Genomic DNA, 21,099 nt, shown 5'->3' with positions numbered 1-21,099 from the left:
GGGATTCAAAAGAAAGAAGCCTGTGGGCGTGAGAACTGGAAAAAAGCTTCATTAACAAAGTGGCCCTTCATCAAAAAGGAGTGGGGGGAGTGACCAGTCCCTTGGAAACTGTCAGTGACAGGAAAGAAACACCAAGGAAATGTGTGGTTGGTTAATGACTACTGGTATTGGGAAAGAAAACAAAACAAACAAAAGTTGCTTGATCATGGTGGGATCTCTCTAAAGCATTTTGAGAGATGTCCCATTTGCAAATCCCAGCACGCAGGAGAGGGAATCTGCAAACGTTTGTGGAGCCCTGGGCACGCTGCCATCGTTCTGTTCCCTCTGAGCACGAGGAGGGCCTTGGGTGGGCACTGTGTGTCCTGCCTGCTGAGTGGCATGGCTTGCTGCAGGCTGCTGCAGATGAAAGAGGTGTTGAACACTAAAAATCCCAAGGGAAATAGAAATCTGTGAGACTCGGTGTGTTTTGTTTTGCCATATAATTCAGCCTTGCACTGTAAAGTACATAACACTTGGTATTAGAAGGATTGTGTCAAAACATGACATTGTGAACTTGAAGGAAAATGGTGTCTCTGTAGAACACAGACAGCTACAAAAGTCCTTCCCTAACTTTCTTTTTCACATGAATATAATGCTTGCTTCAGTTGCATTTGGTCTCTCTGGAAAGTCCTGCTGCAACGGGTGGCAAGTTTCCAGCATTCACTCTCTCTGAGCTGGCTTACTATTTTTACAACATCGTGGGGTGGGTTTTTTGTTAGTTCTTGTTTGGATTAGGAGAAAGAATCATTCCTTTCCCAGTACTGCCTTACATATTATCAGAGAAGGTAAGAAATTCATTTTATGCTGTATTTTCAGCCACGGCTTCTGAGAACAAGAATACAGACAGGAGAATGGCAAGACAGATGTTTTGTCTAAGAACAGTTCTAATAGTTAGAGTCAGCCTCTTTGAGCATCTTCCTCATTTTCTTTAGGTGATGTTACCACTTTTTTTTTGATCCTTAATAGTTCTGCAGTGGTGATGACTGGTAAAAAAATTGTAAGTCTGTCCCAATATTGACATTTTGGTGCTAGATGAATGCTACCTACATACTATCTGCTTTGATGTAAGGCTGAGGTTTCATTGATCCTTCCTTCTGCCATTTTAAAAATGCATTAAATATCTTTACTATTTTTATGGCATGTAAGGACACTACGACTCAGCAAAGTTGTCTTTTTGTGCTTTGCCTGTAGAGGTCCTACAGTAAAGAGCTCTTTGAGGAGGTTATCTCCAAGATGAGGAAGGCTGGAATCAAGTCTACCATAGCAATAGAGAAATTCAAACTGCTGGCAGAGAAAGTGGAGGAGATTGTTGCCAAGAATGCCCGTGCTGAGATTGATTACAGCGATGCTCCGGATGAATTCAGAGGCAAGTGGAGTCTTCTAAACCCTGCCTGTCTAGGAGAGAGGGATTCTGTTTGTTGCACTGATTTCATATGTTAATAGAAACTATATATTGTTTCTGAAGCCTTGCATCTTGCTGTATTTCAGTGATGTAGTTAAGTAAATACAGAGCTAAGAGTTCTTTTAGTTTTCCCTGGGATTGTGCTGTCCATTCCTAGCCATGCTTTGCTAACATGTACTTGAAAAGAGTAAACCCCCCCCAACTGAAAATAGGGTGACAATAGGGAAAGCTTAGTCCCAGGTCAGAAAGGAGAAAGTGCTGTAAAGATTTTTGTGCATGTAACCATTTTCTGTAACTCCAGCAGTGTCCTGGGGACCCTGAGCATGGTTGTGCACTGTGGGTCGATGGGCAGCTAACGTTTGCAGCTGTTTGCTCACTTTACTGAGGAGACCCTTGTGCCCTCAGATCCACTGATGGACACGCTGATGACCGACCCCGTGAGGCTGCCCTCCGGAACCATCATGGACAGGTCCATCATCCTGAGGCACCTGCTGAACTCCTCCACTGATCCTTTCAACCGGCAGACGCTGACGGAGAACATGCTGGAGCCAGGTACCGGGGGACAGCTGGTGCCCACCTGCAGTGTGGGTGGGGGCAGGCCTGACCTTGACAGCACAGTGCTGAGGCCTCCCTAGAGGTAACAGTTCTTGCATTTCAGCTTGCACAGAAAGGTTCATTCCCTCTGCTTTTCCTTTTTCCAGGGGGAAAAAGCCCTCCCACCCTTGCTTTCTTAACTACTGGGCTGAAAAACATTGTGGTGTACAAATGGGAAATAGCTATTGGGCGTGAGGGACTGTCTTACAGTACTATTACCAAGTATTTAATCATTCTTTTTTCTCTTTTTTTTTTTTTTTTTTAACCTTCCTAGTGCCAGAACTGAAAGAGCAGATCCAAGCCTGGATGAGAGACAAGCAGAATGACCATTAAAGTTCCCTTGCAGTGCAGGCCCCCAGCCCTGGGAGAGCAGGGCGTGGGCTTTGTGCAGGAGGGCAGCAGACGCCCTTGGAGCTGTTGGTGGATTGGCACGCCCAGGCACTGACCTTCAGCGGTGACCACAGGAGCATGTGGATGAGGAGAAAGCAGCTTCATTCTTGTACATATATTTAAGTGATAACGATGGTCAATAACATGGAGGACAAGCTAGGAAGTTACTTATGTTACAAAACTGTCCTTCAGTATGTCACATTTTGGGGTTTTTACAGCTGAATTGTTTTAGCAAAGACGAATGGATCAGGGCAGCATCCCTTCAACCTTGTTTTTTACCGCCAGATATCCGTTAATTTGATTGTGGTTAGAACCTTGGACATTTTGCTGCTAAAGTAACTTTTTTCTCTTTCCCTTCCTTTCTTTCTGTTCCACCCATCAAACCTGCACTGCTGTCTTTTTCTTCTGTAATGCAAAAAAATACAAACCCTGTGAAAATCAGAAATCATTCCCCTGCCCTCAAAAGAACATATTTTGTGCGATAACTGTGCCTGCAACAAAGTGTTCATCTTGGGATCGTATTTTTATATTACACATATTTGCCTATTTGGTTTTTAATTGGTGTTAGACACAAGGATAATTTCAAAAAAGCGAAGACTTCACACGTGGATTTTAATTTCCTTTCCTTGAGATGTCCCTTTCCTTTGTGTTGATCAAGATGCTCTGGTACTTGTGAAAAGCCTTGAGATAGAAATATGTTAAAACAGCTGCCATGAATGAGATGCTTGGGAATACCAGGATTTCAGTGACTTTAAAGAAACTAAAATACATTCTTTCAATGCTGCAGATCAATGCTAACTGACAGTTCTGAGCCATTGGAGCTTGTCCGCAGAGAGCAGATACTTTTATCCTTGGAGGCTGCAGTTTGGGGCAGGGGTCATTTTTTATGTTGCTCACCAATTTGTATCCATGGCTTGGCCTTACCAAAGCAGAAAGGGTGCAGGAAATGTAGAATTACGTTTTTAAAAAAAAAAAAAATACTCACAAACATTTTTATATTACTGCCCCCTGCATATGATACTTGAATTTCCTTTTTAAAAAGGATTTGAAACCACAGTGTTTTAAAATTAAGTTGGAAAAAAAAAGGTTGTTTTCTTTTATTTGTTTTTCGCCATGTCTTCTGTTCAATTCCTGACTCTCTTGAACTACAATAAATGATACACTCGCACAGAATGTTTCCTTGGTCCTTCTTGTAAGAGTGTCAGTGAAAATACAAAAATGACAAAAGATTGGGTGTCTTTGTTCAGGTTTGCTGATAGTGATTTAGGATAACCTAGTAAATTATGTGGACAATCTCTGTGCACACAGGTATCAGTAATCCTTTAAACTCAAGAATGTTCCCACGCAGGTGCCACTGAGGACCCCTTCAGAGCTCCCTGACAGGAGGAATTCCAGGGGGAATTCTGCTGAGTTTGTACAGACTCCAGCATGCACCTCTTAGGTGTGCAAATAATTCTAAATTATAAAATGTGAAGGTGCAGTTGTGGGCTGTATTCTTTCTTTGTTGTGGGTTTTCCAGTGGTGCTTCCTCTTACAGCATGAATGTGCATTTCTTCTCTGCAAGGATGGGAGAAGATTCCAAAGCTGCTGTCTGCATTGACTGCTGCAACAGAGAAGCTGTTTGTGGCTTTTATGGTTCTAACCTTTACTGCTTCCACAAATTCAAATCCCTTCAGTAAGGCACAGACCAAAGCCTGCTCTGCTCTTTCCTGCAGGCTCCCAGCCAAGCACCAAACCCAGCACAGATTCTGACGTGTCACAGGTCGTGCTGAGCTGTGTGTTTTCTTTAGTTTTTTAGTTTTTTAAAAAAGGTAGTTTCTTTCTATATAAAGAAAAATTCTTACATGTAACTGTTCCCTCATTATTGAGGATTTTTGCATGAAATCTCTAGGACCACCCCAGAGTTTATACTTGTTTTTGATGAAGGACAGCTGTTCAGTAGTGAATGTGTTTTTACTGGAGGATGATTAAACTATGGCTTCACGTTTTGGGTTCTTTTCTGCAAGTCACTGTCACATATTGCTTCTATTGATAGATTATAAAGTGAAAGTTTTATAGTTTTGGGTTTTGCCAGGAGGAAACAGAAATATTCATGTTTTGGTGTGGGATGTTTTAATCAACACAATGCCCTTCAGAATCTGAATTTATATTTATTCTGCCATTGTGTCAGACTCTGACCTGAGGAATATAAATAGCAAAGTGCATTACTGAAATGTTTTGTCTAATTATGGCATACATCTATCATTTGAAAACATGTCAATGCAGATATTGCACAAGACACAAAGGCTTGACATAAGTGGCCAAAACAATTTTATCTGGGCAACTAGTATCAAGTGTTTTAAAGGTGTGAGCTCAGACAAGTGTTCACCCAAATTCTGCATTTGTGAGCAGAATAATTAAATGTATTTTAATACAGGCTGCTGGAGTGCTGTTCTATTGTGTCTGGCCACAAAAGTGAATGAAACCCCTTCTTTCAGTGGGTAGTGGACATCTGAGTGCCTGAAAAGCAAAGCTGAAGCTGAATTGAAAATCAGTTTCCCACAAAAGCATATGGGTTGTGTGACAATTCTTAGTTTAGTTAATTAAATGCTTCCTGCAGTTTTTGGTGATTTCCCTTCCCCTCTCTAGTACGTCATTTACCTTTTTCAATCCAACTGTAACCTCACTGCAATACAGAGTTTGTAAACTATCAGTGGAGGGATTTGGGTTTGACACGTCCAGTGTGTGCAGACTGTAAATGTCTGAGCTGGGAACGGTTCACCCAGCACGGCTAACCCACCTGCCCTTACAAAGTGAGCTTTCCTTGCGGTTCACCGTGGGTCGCTGCTCTCTCCTGGTCCTGCAGCTCTGCACCAGAGACTGGAGCAGTTCCTGGGGCGAGCGCTGATGCTGCAGCAGTACAATCCAGGACAATTGATTCTATTGTATCGCAATTCATACTTATGCAATGGCCCAATTTCCATGTCTGTCAGCTCTCCCCTGCTGGCAGGGCACGGCCGAGGCGGTAACAGCAGGCCGGCAGGCAGGACCTGCGGCAGTCCCGGCGCGCCTCCTGCGCTGCTTCCCGCTCCAGGGCCGTGCCTCAGCCCCGGGAAACCCATTTCCCCTGCACAGTAACTGCAACAAGCTGCTGCATTGGTGCCCGCTTTTCCATGGAGGACGGGCATCCTGCGGCTGCTGGCAGCGATGGTTTCGGGGCTCTGTGGGCTGAGCAGGAGCGGCGCTCCCCGGGCACGGCGCACAGCGGGCCCGGTGCCGGCTGCCCCGCTCACAGCGCGCACCCGCGTCCGGGCAGCGCGCCTTGACAACCGCTTCGAGCATTTCTGAGGGGTTCCTGCCCTTTTCAGAGAACGGCTGACATAACTCTCCACAGATCTAGGCAGGAGTTAGCACAGTTACCCTAGAACCACCGTTAAATCATCTGTCCCGTCACTAGAAGTATTCAAGCTCAAATAATGTAATTTTTAGGACCCAGGAAAGTCCCCGATGTTTGATTTGTTGTTTCTGTGGCAGTATTCCCCTAAGCCTCCTGTTCAGCCATGGACTGTTGGGCTGCTGCCTCTGTTGCCGTAACTGCACATGAGACTGGCAAGGGGAAATAGTCACCTTCACCACACAAAGTAAAAAATAACTCCGTAAGGGGAACAGAAGGGACACGGCTGAGGTTAACATAGCCAATAGCCAGGAGGCTGTGAACAAAAATAAACCTTGTTCTGAAACCAGAAATCTCAGGTCCTGAATGTTCTCAACATCTCAAATCCAATTTGTATGCGATGGTGTAAGAAACATATGTAATGAGGGCATTTCATGTAAAGTGATTTCCTTTAAGGTGCTTAGAAGCTTAAACATGAACCAGTTTCTAACAGCAGGAATTACCAAATTACTAATGATAAGGAGGAAGTTCAAGCTGAATTATTGCCACAAAAATATAAATTTCCTATGAGAATACGCATGGAATTATTGAAAGCATGAGGGTTAATACAGCATCATGGACTAAATTTAATCATTTGCCTCAAAATACATTATGAGGTCTAAAAAAATTACTCGGGCTGCTCAAGGAACGTTCTGAAGGGAGGGAGGGAGGATTACCAACCCCTCTCCTCTGAGCTATCGCCCTCAGGCCGAGTTTGGGATCCAAATCCCACCGGATCTCGGCGAGTCGGGAGCTGGGGAATTCGCTGCCTCAGAGAGCGCGTCCCCACAGCCGGTTTTATCCCGTATTCCCGCACCCCCGCGGTGTCCCGGCCGGTTTTATCCCGTTTTCCCGCACCCCCGCGGTGTCCCGGCCGGTTTTATCCCGTTTACCCGCACCCCGCGCTCGGGACCCGCCGCCCCTCACGGCTCGGGGCGCGCACGGACACAGCGCGGCGGGCGGTGCTGCGGCCCCGCTCCCAATAGGCTCCGAGGGCGCAGACGTGATTTGTATCGCGGGTTCTGATTGGCTGGAGCTGGCGAGGGGCCGCCTCCCCTCGCCCCCGCTGCGCGGCGGAGGGTTCCGGTCGGAGGGCGGTGCCGCTGCGGCCGGGCACCGCCAGGCGGCGCTGGCGGCGCGGCCGGCCGTGATTGACAGGGCGGGGGCGGGCACACGCGGGCTCCGCGGAGCGCCATTGGCGGATTGTGCCGAGGGGGCGGGACGGCTCGCGGCGATTGGCGGAGCGGGGCGCTCCCCCCGCGGGGCGGGCGCTCCCCCCGCGCTCCGGCAGTGCGGGAGCGGCGCTGGGGCGAGCGCGGCGCCCGTTCCTCCCGGCCGGCCTCGCTCTCCTCCCTCCCCTTCTCCCCTCCCTCCGTTCCCTCCCTCGCCCTTCCCGCTCCGTTCCCGGCAGCGGGGGGGTCTCCAGGCCTCGGTGGAGGCGGCGATGGGGATGGCCGGGTTTTTGTCGCTGCGCTGCCCCGCCGGCTGCTGACGCCGCACCGCCCGGGTCCCGCGGACACCCCGCGCCAGGTGAGCGGGCCGCGCTGTGAGGGCTCCGCTGAGGGCGCCGCGCTGAAATTACGTTTTTAAGGGGGCTCCGCGCTGAGGGGGCTCCGCGCCGGCGGGGGCCGGAGCGGGGCGGGGGTGAGGGGCTGATGCCGTAATGCGGAGGGGGAGGCGGCGATGCTGCCGTGCGCATCTGTGGGGCCCCGCCGAGGGCTGGGGCCGGGAGCGGGGGGGATGGACGGACAGATGGACGGACGGACAGACGGATGGATGGATGGATGGATGGATGGATGGATGCATAGCACTGGATACCCTGGAGCTGTCAGGGCAGCGGCGCAAGGGCGTGGGGCCCCGCTCGGCCTTGCCATCTGCCCGATGCCATCTCCTCGTCCCCCGGGACGCTTCCCTTTCTTCCTTCCCTTCCTCTCCCTCCTTCCTTTTTCCCCGGGCGGCCGCTCCCCGGCTTTCCCATCGGCGGGATGCCGCCCGCCGTGCCGCGTTCCGCCGCCCTTGTCCCCTTTGCGGTCGGATGGGGCGGGGGCGGCGGGCGCTGGCCCGGGAGGCGGTGCGGAGTGCGGCAGAGGGCTCCCGGCGCGCTGGGCCCGGCCCGGCTCGGCCCGGCTCGGCTCGGCCCGGGTCGGCTCGGCCCGGCTCGGCTCGGCTCGGCTCGGGCAGCCATGTTGGCAGCATGAGGCGGCAGTGCCCGTGCCCGGGCGGGGGGCGGCGGAGCGGGCCCGGCGCTCGGGGCCATCGCCGCAGCGGGGGCATCGCCCGCGCTGGAGAATCCGCCAGAAGCAGATGGATTTATGTCTGCTTTCCGGAATGTAAATACGTTCATACCGAATTCGGAATTCTGAACGGTATTCCTCTTCGCTTGCAGCTCCTTCGTAGCTCAGTTCTTCTTGCTGTTGCACAATCCAGTGTTGGTAAATAGCCATGTGTGCATGTGATCAGGTTTCGGTGCCTCGCCAAGTTCTGCGGCACTGTTCGATCTGGCATCTCCACCTGGTCCAGATATAGCAGAGCGTGTGTGTGAGTTCAGCTGAGGGATCACACTGTCAGCGCTGCCCGAGCTTCATGCGGCACCTAAAATTGGCTCTGCTGGGGCCCCTTGTTCAGATACGCCTGCTGCCCCTAACAGCTGTTTTGCCAACTTTCCGTGTGCTAATCTCTGTCCTTGTTTTATTTCTTTAGAGCTCTTGCACTGATTAAGTTACAAGCCATTTTTTTGTTTCAAAGTTAGCACATTCTGTGAAATGCAGATATGACACAGTTATCTGGTATATGACTTGTTCTCTTAAATAAAAAGTGATTCTTCTTTATTTGTGGTATGTGGCGGGTTTGGGTGGGTTTTTTTGTTGAATGCTGAGATTTAGATTTTGAACATTGTTTTGTAACCACTTCAAGCTTGTTGCAGAGTTCTCTGCATGTATAAATAATAATTTGAATCTAAATCCCTGCTCTGCTTGTAACTTTACTTAAATAAATAGCAATGTGTTTGTATTTTGACATTGCAGAAAAACTGGTTTGCCAAAACGTTCAGATATGTCCAAGTATTCAAGTCTTAATGTTAATTCATATATTTTTGTGAAAGCCCAGATCTCGTTGAGCCTGTGAAGGGTGATTCATCAACACAATTGGGTTTGTCAGCTTGAATACCAGTAAACAGACAAGATATTTCGTTTATTTCTTTTAATGACACCTTTTAATATTAAAACCTCACTGTGTGACTTACAGGGTTTCACATAGGTGTAAAACTAGGATGTAGGAGTTGCTCTTTGCTGATGAAGCTCACCAAACAACTCAAATGTCATCTGCCACCTGTTTGGAGCCAGTGGCAGATCGCCTCAAAGACACACACGCAGTTCCCTTCTCGGTTCACGACTGGATTTGTGCAGACTGAGCATTGCAAGAGACACAGCTAGTAGATTCCTTCCAAGGCATGAGGGAGATGATTCATTCTAGCATGGATGGCAGCCTTCTGAGCCTATAATGAACATTAAAAAAAGTCGTCTTTTGAGAATATTGTTCTTCTAAATCTGTACCACAAACTGCATATTTTGGTTTTCTCTTTTCAAGTTTCCACTCTGTAGTCAGCATTTTGTAGTGGGAGGTGGCACTACTGGTAGATGTGAACCCTGAAAAACCAGTTGCAGTTTATTATCTGTGATGCTGTGTGACTTGGGGCTCATTTTCCCTTATTTTACCATTCTGTGTGATGAGGGCAATGCTACCTTTATAAATTATTACGGCCAGTTAAGATAACTGGTAAGTGGAAAAGCCCCTCAAACCCCCAACACCTTAAATGTATGGAAAGCTTGGCAAATTGTATTGGTTTTGGTCAATTTTCTTACTAATGAAAATTAAATCTTGCATAGTGAATTGATATTCAAAACATCTGAAATCCATGTGGAAATACGAGTAGGTGTTTTGCTTACTTCAGCTATGAAAAATAGCAGAGTTGAGAACAAAAGAGATTTTAAATTATACCACATTTAATTTTCCGTCAGCACAAAAGTTAGGGTTGGGGAAAATTGGTAACTGCAGAAGTCCAGCAGGTAAATTTTCATGTTGCAGGTGATTTTGTGATCTGTTCTGTGAGAATCTCTTAACAGCTGTGTTTCAAACAAGTCTGTCATTTAGTTAGTGCATATGGAGTCTCTGGAAATGTGATTTTCATGCTTATTGTGAATATGATAATAATACTTGAGAACATATACATATATATATATGTATATATATATTTATATATAAAAGTAGATGATTCTTTCATCCCACTCTGTTTGTCAGCTTCCCAGATATATCTGCAGAGATTAGTGCAGTGTTCTGAGAGGTATTTTTATGAAAACATCAGAAAAAAATTCTTTGTGGGACCCCACAGTAAGAAGGGAAGACAAACCCCCTACATTTCATAAACAATATTATAAGAACACATGGGACAAAGTACATGGTGTCACTATGAACTTGACAGAAAGGGACGTTTTGCACCTGACATGATTAAGCAGTGTTTCCTGAACGGGCTGCGTGGCCGTGCACAGTGACATTGCTGTTCTGACAGCGGTGTCCAGGGTCAGTTCAGTAACAGCCCTGGGTGTGTGGGGATGAGTCTGGTCCCCTGGCTGTGCTGGGAGGGCTCCGGGACTTGTGCTGGGGGCCTGGGAGGGAGGAGAGCCAGAAGCCACGGGGCGGATTCTGGGGGCAGAAGTCGATAATGAAGCTGTGTGTTTGATACTTTGTTCCACACAAAAGTAGGCGCCTCTGAGCAAGAGGGACAGAAGCCGTCTCTAGAACACCCCAGAACATCATGTGAATTCGTTCCCAGACCTTTTCTGGTCTATGTTCAGGATTTTAGTGAAGCTTTTTGAAATTCCATACTAACCCCGAGCTGGTGGTGTGGCTGTGTCATTAATCATTGCTCAGCCAGTTTGCTGGACCAATGACATTGAGATTCAGTTGGCTTGCTCCTAAAGACATTCTTCTAGTCTGATGAGATACCTCAGGTACCTGTGAAAATAAGGAATACTTTAAATTGCTTCTACTTGGGGGAGTAATTTAATTTCTGCCTTCACCATGTGATGGCATTAATGAAGTACTGCAGTTTTATTAAAGACTTCTTGTACTGTGGGAAAATGTGTCATAACTTGGATTAAGCATGTATAAATACTTTTACCAAGTGTGGAACTTACTTTAGAGCTGAAATGCTTCTGCTTTAGACCTGCTAGTAATTTTTGTACTTCTGTGATCACAACCCTGAAGTGAGCATTTCACCAGATACACGGTATGTTGATAACCAGAGAAGATGTCAGGATTCCTGGGTGCATGGTTGAGCAGAGTTGAGTTCTGCCCAGGTTAGTCAGGTTCCAGATAGAAATGCCTGTGTTGAGTCAGACCAAGGATCAGTCCAGCTCTGAATCCTCTCTTCAGCAGTGGCTGTAGCAGATATTTAGGATATAAGGATAAATCAAACATAAATAATGTTTTCTCACTATAGTCATCCAGGTTCTTTGTGTCTGTGCCATGGAAGCTTTCCTAGCCAAGGGTAGGAGATTCTTAGTAGGACTTATTCTTTGAATCTTGTTGCTTTTTGAGGCTGTTAGACTTCTGTACTTACTGTGTCCTGTGGCAGGACTTCTCAGTAGTGCACCAACTGAAAACCCTTCTCTGATGGAAAGGGCTGGTTGACACCAATACAAGCAAACCAATCTTTTGTAACCCTGCCTTCCAACACTGTCTCAGACATGCCTTGAAGTTCAGATAGTGGGTGTCAGGGATAGTTCCCTGCAACGAAAGTGCTCCATCATTTAGATGTGGTAGGATTTGAACAAGTATTTTGCTAATGGAGATGAATTTAATGGTGGACATTTGTCTGAACATAGATAGTAATATTTACCCTGAAGGCAACAATTCTTGATTCCTCCTCTTCCTTACAGTGTGTCCTTTAATCAGTAGATATACAAGTAGTTGATGAGTTGTTATTTCCTTCCAGAAGAGGACTTTCCCAGGACTGCAAGGGGTTCTTTAAGGGTACACCCTTTTCTCTGGAGTCATATGTATTGAAAGTCAGTGTGCTGTGGCCCATGACACTTGAGTTAGTTTTAATATTATTGCTAAAGCATTGTGGCAGCAAGGATTGGCAGTGTGAGAGCCTGAGTATGGGGTACATGGTCATTGCCTCATGATGAAATTTAAGTAGCTGTGTCTTTACTGCTAAAATTATCTTTGTTAGGTTAAGCCTAACACATGTTGTAACTAGATATTTATTTTGGTATTGGCATCCTTACTTTCTGGAAGAAAACCAAGTGTTGGTTTTCTTCCAGAAAATAAATGTATGAAATTGTATGAAAACCAAATATTTGTACACTTCAAAAGAACTGCTTCAAGTGACAGAAACTTTTGACTAGGGAGACAGTGAACAGGTGCTGATAAGTGTATTTCCAGTTCTGGCTTTGAAGTGGCATCTTTTGGGGGTAAGGGAGGGTGATCTGCAAAGCAGAAATTGCATTATGAAGTAACTTTGAACCTCCCTAATTTTATCAACAACTTGAATACAATAGCTGTAAATAACTAAATGGTATTTTTCTCCTTAGAAAACGCCAACAGGAAGGATAACTTGGAAGGCTCTTGATCACTTTCAGTTCCTTGAGTGTACTACCAGCAGCCAGGATGTCGGGGGCTTCAGTGAAGGTGGCTGTTCGGGTCCGGCCCTTCAATTCCCGAGAAACCAGCAAGGAGTCCAAATGCATCATCCAGATGCAAGGCAATTCAACCAGTAAGTTTATTTTAATCTTGTAAGGGAGTCTTTCACTGTTCCCAAACTTCCGAGTTAAATATTTTCTTCTGTCAGACTGAGAACTGTGTACATTGTATCATCTAGAATTAATCTTTCTGTTATTCTGCTCTTCTGAGGCTGTCATTACAAACTAGATTATCTCTGAATGTGACTAGAAAGTCTAAATCACAAGTATCTGGATTTTTATGGAGTTGTTCATGGTGTTTGCTTCTGCTGCTTTGAAAATTGTACAGAAGGATTGGAGTACCAAAGTGAAAACGTTTTTGTGAACTTCAGTGTTTGGGAATATCATGTGGGTAGACAGAGGGATACATTGCACACCACCACATGATAATTGTGGGGTATAAGTCCTGCTTGGATCTGGTGCTTTAGTTGTTGGTGTGCTTGTTCTGTGGTATGTGCTTTTGGTCAAGAACATAATTTGGATGAGAAAGCTGAGATAAAAAGGATATCAAGTTTTATGCTTTCCAGAGCAGATGTCTAAACGACAGCAAAATAACAGACTACGTAAAATCATCTTTTCTAACTAATTAGAAGTGTTAAGCTTCCTGTATAATTGTTGTGAGTGTAATTTGGAGAGCACTGTTCTGTGGGAAACTGTGTGGGGGCACACCTTTTTTGGTTGTTGGGTTGGTTGTTTTTCATACTTGAGGTTAAGGCAGTATTGACAGCATTTGAGGGAGTGTCACTCCTCATCTGCAGCCCAGCAGCTCTGCCCCTAAACTGCTCTTCTTGGGGCAGTTTTTCATTGTCAGGTAATCAAGTAGAGCCATCTTGTCTGCAGCTGTAGAAAGCAGCACTCAAGAGCACGGAGTTATTTCGCTGTCTGATTACTTGAGTGTTTACTCATGCCTGTTAACACAAAGGAGGTTTCATACAGGCCTCTCCCTTTTTTTTTTTATAGCCAAGGTTGTACGTCAGCCTGCTTGTGCTTCTGCAGTGGAATTTAAATCCTGGTTGTGGTCACTTAAATGATACAGTGTTTATGGTTTCATTGGAAGAGAGGTGTCATAGAGAAGAGAGCTTGTTTTTTGGTGCAGAAAGTTCTTATCTTCAGACGTTATGTGCAGTACTACCCAAAGAAGCTTTTTTTGTGATCAGATTTCTAAATTTCCATTTGAGGTAGGGGTGGGAGGAGTTTGAGGTCATCTCATGTAGAACAGGTGCTTGTATCCCATCATTGGACCCCAGTGTAGAATGCAAGAACTGTAGACTTCATTAGAGGACATTTGTTATGGAAATGCCACCAAGCTCTGGGCTCCAGCAGCACCACTGGGAACCCTGTAACAGCTTTTCTTGCTGCAGTCATCGCAGCAGTAATTGTAGATGCTTAAGGTGCTTGAATTGCAGGAGCCTGTGGAAGCAGCAAGGGTGACCAGTCAGTGTCTGGCAGATTGTTTGAGATTGTTTGTCTGAGCTGGGGCTGTGGCCCGGCCAGACACTGGTTCTGTTTCTGAGCACTAGAGCTGCACTATAGTGACACGTTTCCAAGAAACTGTATCAGTCTTCAAGAGGAGAAAAATACTTCAGATTTATCTAATTGAAAATGTCTTTACAGAAATGACTTCTTTTGCTGTATTTTAGACTCTGAAGTGCTCTAACCTGCAGCCTTTTATTTGAATGCTGTGGCTCTGATGGAGCTGGGTGCTGTGACAGATGGTCGGGTTTAAGTCATGGAGGACATTACAGGCTGTGGAAAGGAATCACCAGTTGCAATAGTTAAACATTGTTACAATCTGTGGGATATTTTTTCCCTGTATTTCCCTCTTAGAGGAGAAATACAAGAAAGCAATGGACAGAGGAGTAGTTTGAACAGAAGAGGATTGTATAATAAAGTATATGAATAAGGCATTGTTTAATGGGGGAAAAACCAGCAGAAATCTTCTCTCCAAAGAATCTTCCTAACCAAGTTGTCTGACACACATAACTTCCAGCTGAAATTCTTCAGCTGGTATGCTTTTAGGTTATGTGTTAGATTTGGGGAGCATAAGTGCTGTACTGCCAAAGATTCTTTCATTTTCATTGTGCTCAGTTTTTTGCAGCTCCACAGTTACATTATTGAGCTCCTCATTATTAAGGTTTGAACTTACTGACTAAAAGCTGAGCACATAAAGTGAAATTAGTGTATCTGAGACTCATATCTGATGCAGCAATTTGAAAATAAAGGGAATTCAGTAGTAATTCTAGACTAAGGGGTTCCTGCTTCACACTTTCAGATGTGCCAGTGAAGTGATCAAGGTCTAGATATCTTGCCTCTGAGAAGGTTATTTTTTCACTTGTGCACTGATCAGGTTGACAGGAGGCAAACCTGAGAGGATGGTGATACACTGAGTAGTGACTATTTTAAGCCTCCAAGGCAGTTAAAGTTCCCTTATCTTGGAATTAAAGCCTAATGGACTGTCGTGACACCGGATTGATGAGACAGTGTGAAGTCTGATAGCTAAGAAGGGATTTTGACAGTTACTTGAACTTTAATTCTGTATGTATTGATTGACCGAGCTATTCTGCAAATCCTTTGTGGCTCCTACATTTAAACTTTGTCCAAGTCTGAGTTTTGTAAATGCATTGGCAGAGACTACTGCATTACAGCGAAACTGAGGCAAAGTGCTCGGGATTATGTTAAGGAAAACTGTATAAAGATACAGATAATAAAGTGTATGACAGGTGTACTTTATAAATAACTTTAGGTGAATGTGTGAAAAAGGACTGGTTTTTGACATACATAATGAAGTAGGTTCTTGAAGTCAGAATGCCACCAGGGTTGTTGCCTGACATGCTGCTTTTGTTGGACAGTTTTTCTGTGAATTTGGCTGTTTATGGCTTTGGGGATTGCCTGTCATTCATAGGGTGCTTGCCAGCAAAGCAAAACGTCCCTCTGGGTTAGAAAGCTTATGCTCAATTTTGTTACACAGTTCTTTGCCTCAGAAGCAAAACAACCTAATTTGCTTGTGCAATCCTACAGAATTTACTTGTTATCCTATCTGGCTTTAATGTCATTTCCTCCTAGGAGATCAAGACCTTTAATCAAGATCCATAGTTGGTCTGTTTTTATCATTTCTCACTGTTTAAAAATGACAATGCAGCTGAACACAGTTCTAGATATGTCTTAATCTCAGAAAAAGAGAATTTGTACTAAGATCTTTAACCCATAATGTTAAGGACACTTACTGTGAGTAATTGGGACTTCGTTTTTCTTCTGGAAGGATGCAAAATATGGCAATTTTGAAATTGGTACTTGAACATATTATTTGTCTTTTTTTTTTCTGTTCTACTGTTATGCATCTTACACTTAAATTGTCAGTCTTTATGTCTTTAAGACATGTTTCAAAGCTGAGATTCTGCAGTTGAGCTGGAGTCACGGGTGCTGACTGCATTAAGGGGCTGGAATCTGGCAGAAGGCCAGTGCTGCTGGGATCATATCTATTTGCAGATGGGATCCATTTGAATGGTGCTGCCTGAAGTTCTTCAGTGGACACGGGGGAAGTGGGGGTAGGGGAAGAGAAGGTAATGGAGGAATCTTGAGACAGGACAAGTTAGAAGCTGTAAAATTCTGCTATTTATGTTAACTTGGGATCGCACAATACTTTCCAAAGAAGAGGTAATGTCACCATCAAATTAGTAATTAAAAAACTCTATCAAAACAGTAACTGAGTGGGGTTAATTTCAGAAAAGGCCTGAGCCTTTCAAATTATAACTTAGAAATTGTCCTAAGAAACATAAACTTTGTTTTCAAAAGCACCTGCTAAGCAAGTGAATTCAGTTGGCTGAAAGGATATTTTCATTTGGACTTCTGTTCTGAAGAGTATATTCTTTAAATTACTGAATAGGTGACTTATCATGGCCAAACTCACAAGTGGCTTTTAAAAATTAATAGTTAAAGTATAGATAATGATTTTCTGCATATCTTGATTGAATATGTTTTGTCTTTAATTCCTGCTTTTTCCAGTTTTTTTTTCACAAAGGTTCACACCAATGCATCTTGCCCACAATGTATTAATTACTTATTCCTGTCCAGTTAATTTATGACTGTTTTTGTAGTGAGTGGGAAAAAGTTTCTGCAGTGTAATACATGAAAGCTGAGCTATAGATCTGAGGGTTTTGTGTGTCAGTAGTTCTTGTGCTCATTCTTGTACTGGCTTTTCAAATGTAACAAATATAAACAACGTTGGCAGCTGCTGCCTTGGGTTATTGAGCTGAAAAAAGAAGCTGTTCTGTGCCTGAAGACTCCCCAAGCATTGTGCTTTTTCTGGTTTGGCTTTTGTTTGTTTGAGGGATTTTTTGTTTTGGTTTGGTTTGTTGGTTGGTTGGTTTGTTTGTTTTGTGTTTTTTTTGTGGAAGTGATTTGATAATCTGGCCTGTAAATGCGTGTAAATAATGAATAAATAAAAACAAATGAAATTGAAGCAGACATTCAAACTAGTAGCTACAAGACAGCATTTAGATACTAATCACTAGCAAAGAGCCCAGCAGGCTTATTCTTTTAAAAATCTAAAGACACGTGTAAAACATGAAACAAATGAAACAAGGAAGTAAGGAAGTCCCCTACCTGGAATGTGTCTGTTGCAATTAATCGTGCACTAGGTGAATGAAAATAGGCCTTAGCATCTTGTGTGTGCAAGTGACAGAGCAAACCGAGGTGCTCAAAGCAGAGCTGCTCTGTGATCGTTGTGTGTTCTGCTTTGCCATGAAGGACACCGGTGGGAAGGTGCAGCTGCACAGCCCAGGTTACCCTGGGAGGGCTGAGTGCCCCTGCATCCTCCCGTGAGCCCTGAACCTTACCTGTGGGGATTTTAGCTCAGCAGTAGTCTCTGGGTTTCAGTAATGTTGGCAGGTTCTTTTGTGGCTGCTGAAGGTATTGGATGTTTAATAAAAATAGGCCTAGTGGAGTGGTCCCATCTGCCAGTAACAATAATCCCATCTGCTGCTGTGGACATATGGCTGTCAGCTTCTCATCCAGGCATCCTTGGCATCAGAAAACCTTGGTAAGACATTCTGGAGTTAATTTGTAGAGGTTGTAGGGAAAAAAAAAATATTTCTTCTAATATTATTTTGTTGTTTGGGGCTTTTTTCTCACTAAGGTGTCTAAACCTCAGATCTAGACTTAAATGTTAAATAAAAAAACCAAACCAAAAAACCTAATACAGAAACACCTAATTTTAATTTCTCCTTTGTTTTGTTTTTTTTCCTTTCCTTTTTTTTCTTTTAAGATGTGTGCTGCTTTATGCAGTTGTTCTGGGGCAAATTAAAAATGGGTGGGAAAGCAGGACTGAACTTAAAAGGCTTTTGATTTATGCATGTTTGTCTGCATTAGTGGTACTTGAAATGTAATACAAAAGTCAAAACTATTGAAAGGTTCATAGACTAAGGTAACCTCATCAATAATTCAGCCGTCTCTTTTATTGATATACTTTTGTCTCGCAATCTGTATTATGAAAATAATAATTTTAGATATCTCAAAAAATAAGCATATTGCCTTTCTGATGCCTTGTGCCTACCAAAAAGCATTGGTTCTTAAAGCATACAGCTTGGTTTTCTTGTTTTGTTTTGTTTTGTTTTCCCCACAAGTGCTTCTAGTGTTTTCTACTGGTATCTTGCATGATGAGGTTGTCTTGGGCAAATGAACAGCATTGCAGGAATGTAACTTCACCCCTTCCCTGATTTTTCTGGTCTGTAAATCCTTGTTAGTGGTGCAAGCTAAATGAATGCTTGTCAATATGATAATACTGCTCTGCATTCGTGGTGGGTGTGTTATCAAAACAGGCTGTTCATGGGAGATAAATGGTGTCACATGGAGGATGCCTGAATGGTCTTGTGGTTGAGGTTTGAAAGACAAGTCAAAGAGGTCACAATAGCAGAGGTTACCCAAACTCTTGTGATGACTGTCCTCTTACCAGTATGAGCATTAGAGTTCTCTGTGTTTTGCAGCATTAGGGATTTCTGTGTCCACAAGTCTGTCTTAGTCATTGTCTCTGAATGCCCTGCAGTATTGACAGCTCATATGTTTTGCTACAAGCCTGGAATATTTTTTTGGAGAAGAAATAAAAATGTGGATTTTTTTTGGTGCTTGATTTTCCTTCTAAAGCCTTTCTCACGATTGAATAAAAATAGCTTGAAGTGTTAATTCTGCACTGTTAAAAAAATTTAGAGGATGACTTTGGGGAGCTGGGGGAAGATGAACATTTAATGATCTTTAAATGCTAGAGATGCAAATGCTGGTTCTGGAGTGAGACTGTGGGATGATGACTAGGGTGTTCCAGCTGATGTTAAATGCAGTTAGACTACATTATGTTGTGAAGTTAGCATGGAACCATAGCAGAGAGGTATTACGAATAAACCCTGAGCAGTTTCTGTCAGTGGTGAGTCTCCATGTGGAATGCTTCTCCTTCAGAGTTAGTGCCCACTGACACAGAACTAGGCCTCTAGAGGTGATTCTTTTTATCAAATGCTTAAATAAACTGCCACCTTTTAGTATGTAAGTAGAAGTAAAGAGAATGTAAATTGCTAATAGGAACTTTAAAGAATTGGATATTTTCATTCACTACACAAATTCTTCCAGAGACATCCACTGTGAAGAGCTGACCAAACTGACTAAAGCAGTGGGCTGGAATCCTTAAGACCTGGCTCCCCAAGACTCCAGTGCTATGTGGTGTTCTCTTACTGTGTGTCTGAAGTGAGAATGGTCTTAGGAGAGGCTGTTGGCTCTTGGCTATGTCAAGTCAGGGAAGGTGAGGGGAGATACTGTTTTACCTGCTTTGGGGCAGAAAACATGAGCCCAGAATTGAGCTGGAGCACTGCCCCAGCCCCACACACAGACCTGACACGCTGCCTCTGCACTCGGACATTCCCAGGAAATCCATTGACAGTGCAAGTTTGGGAATGGTTGTGGGTCAACTTTTCAGCCAGGGAGAATAGTCTGGTTCGGCTGGCTCCTGCCTGCTGCAGAGCCTGCTGGCGTGCTGTTCTCCAAGAACACCAGCTGGAGAGCTGTATTTATAGCTCGTGGATCTGTAAGAGCAGCTGAGGATGAGAGCGGCTTTCCAGCAGCTTCTGTGAGCGAGCGGTGGCCTTGCCCTGCTGCTGCCGAGCCTGCCTCCCTCCCCCAGCCAACCTTTCTCCCAGTGCAGGGCTGAAATTCCTCAGTGGGGAGAGAATCCGGTTGAATTCCAAATGAGCTGTTCTTAGCTTCTACTTGGTTTCCTTCCCTTTTAATGATTTGAAAAATGCAAACAATGCTTTGAAAAGCAAGCGCTGCTTCGTGAGCTGGAAGTGTCCATTTCCCTTCATTTATCTCTTATAATAACAGCCCTGAAAGTCTGTCTTATAAAAGCACTATGGCCATAGATCTGATTGCAGCGTATGCCTAGGAAAGAAGCCTGTATTAAACGTGTCTTTGTGGTGTTATTCACGTTCCAGCAAATAAAGAATGCCTGCTCCACCCTGCTCTCTGTAAGGAACATGTTCCCATTGTTGTCATTCTAGTCTACAGATGGTGCAGATATATTTTCCAGACCCATGTTTTTTAAGAGACTCTGTATTTAATGTCAATTTGGTCTTGTGGAATCAATTCTGAAAGCTCCAGATTTTTTTCATTGGATAAATTGTTTATTCAAACATAATAAAACTACTGCTTATATTGATCCAAATAGAGTTTGAAGAAGGCATAGAAGTTATTTTGTATTTTTCTCCCAGAAGTTGCCCCTCCCAAAGGTCTGTGGGGACCAGAATGATTTTTGAAAGTGTCTGCCTATTCCTTTACCAATGATTAAGGAGAGCACAAGTGAAGACACTGCTTTTCTTTCTAGCTGTTATCTCTGAGTGTTGGCATTTGGTAGGAGTGTGTGCTTGTGCTAGAATAATGCTGCCTCAGGGAGAATTGTTGAGGCTGGTGTGAAGCCTCTCTTTGTGAGAAGAAACCTAATTTTATTTCATATGTAGAAATTAAAGAGGTTTTGTGCCCTCAGCATTGCCTGTTATGGTAGCAATATGGGCATGGCAGATGTTAACAACAAAGCAGGTTGTGTTGCACAGATCTGGGAAGGTCGGTTTTTCCAGTTCCAGTCTCGAGTTTCATCATAATTGGGTTTCATTTCCGATTAGGAATTATTTGTTTGTTTTTAAAAGCCTCGGTGTGCCTGTCCCTTCACCCCCCTTGCCTGCACAGCCTGTGTCCCAGCTAATCCCAGCTGAAGCGCGGGTTAATTCTGGCTGCTGGTGTTTATCTGAAGGGCAGGCTGCAGCCGGGCAGCTCTCGGAGCACCCGCGGTGCCTAATGCATGGCACGGTGACTGATGCATGGCACGGTGACTGATGCATGGCACGGTGACCAATGCATGGCACGGTGCCTAATGCATGGCACGGTGACCAATGCATGGCACGGTGCCTAATGCATGGCACGGTGACCAATGCATGGCACGGTGACTGATGCATGGCATGGTGATCGATGCATGGCACGGTGACCGATGCATG

At 44.4% G+C, this 21,099-nt stretch overlaps 2 protein-coding genes across 15 annotated transcripts in view; both read left to right on the top strand.

The window, feature by feature from the left end:
- Nucleotides 1-3,593, top strand: part of UBE4B (ubiquitination factor E4B) — a 31,523-nt gene extending 27,930 nt beyond the window's left edge. For all 4 annotated transcript variants that reach the window (XM_041460252.1, XM_041460251.1, XM_041460250.1 and 1 more), the window contains 3 exons: nucleotides 1,231-1,405; nucleotides 1,847-1,993; nucleotides 2,310-3,593. In XM_041460252.1, the coding sequence (XP_041316186.1) occupies nucleotides 1,231-1,405; nucleotides 1,847-1,993; nucleotides 2,310-2,368 (381 nt within the window). In that variant the 3' untranslated portion in view covers nucleotides 2,369-3,593. The remainder of the gene's footprint in view (nucleotides 1-1,230; nucleotides 1,406-1,846; nucleotides 1,994-2,309) is intronic.
- Nucleotides 3,594-6,627: 3,034 nt separating this feature from the next.
- Nucleotides 6,628-21,099, top strand: part of KIF1B (kinesin family member 1B) — a 79,588-nt gene continuing 65,116 nt past the window's right edge. For 10 of the 11 annotated variants that reach the window (XM_041460284.1, XM_041460283.1, XM_041460282.1 and 7 more), the window contains exons 1-2: nucleotides 6,628-7,367; nucleotides 12,431-12,612. In XM_041460284.1, the coding sequence (XP_041316218.1) occupies nucleotides 12,507-12,612 (106 nt within the window). In that variant the 5' untranslated portion in view covers nucleotides 6,628-7,367; nucleotides 12,431-12,506. The remainder of the gene's footprint in view (nucleotides 7,368-12,430; nucleotides 12,613-21,099) is intronic. The other variant, XM_041460285.1, reaches the window with a different exon arrangement.

This window comes from Pyrgilauda ruficollis, unplaced genomic scaffold (assembly GCF_017590135.1).
Source record: "Pyrgilauda ruficollis isolate IOZ18807 unplaced genomic scaffold, ASM1759013v1 scaffold141, whole genome shotgun sequence".
NCBI classification, from domain to species: domain Eukaryota; kingdom Metazoa; phylum Chordata; class Aves; order Passeriformes; family Passeridae; genus Pyrgilauda; species Pyrgilauda ruficollis.
Note: the sequence above shows the minus strand (reverse complement) of the source record. Positions and strands in the feature narration are given on the sequence as shown.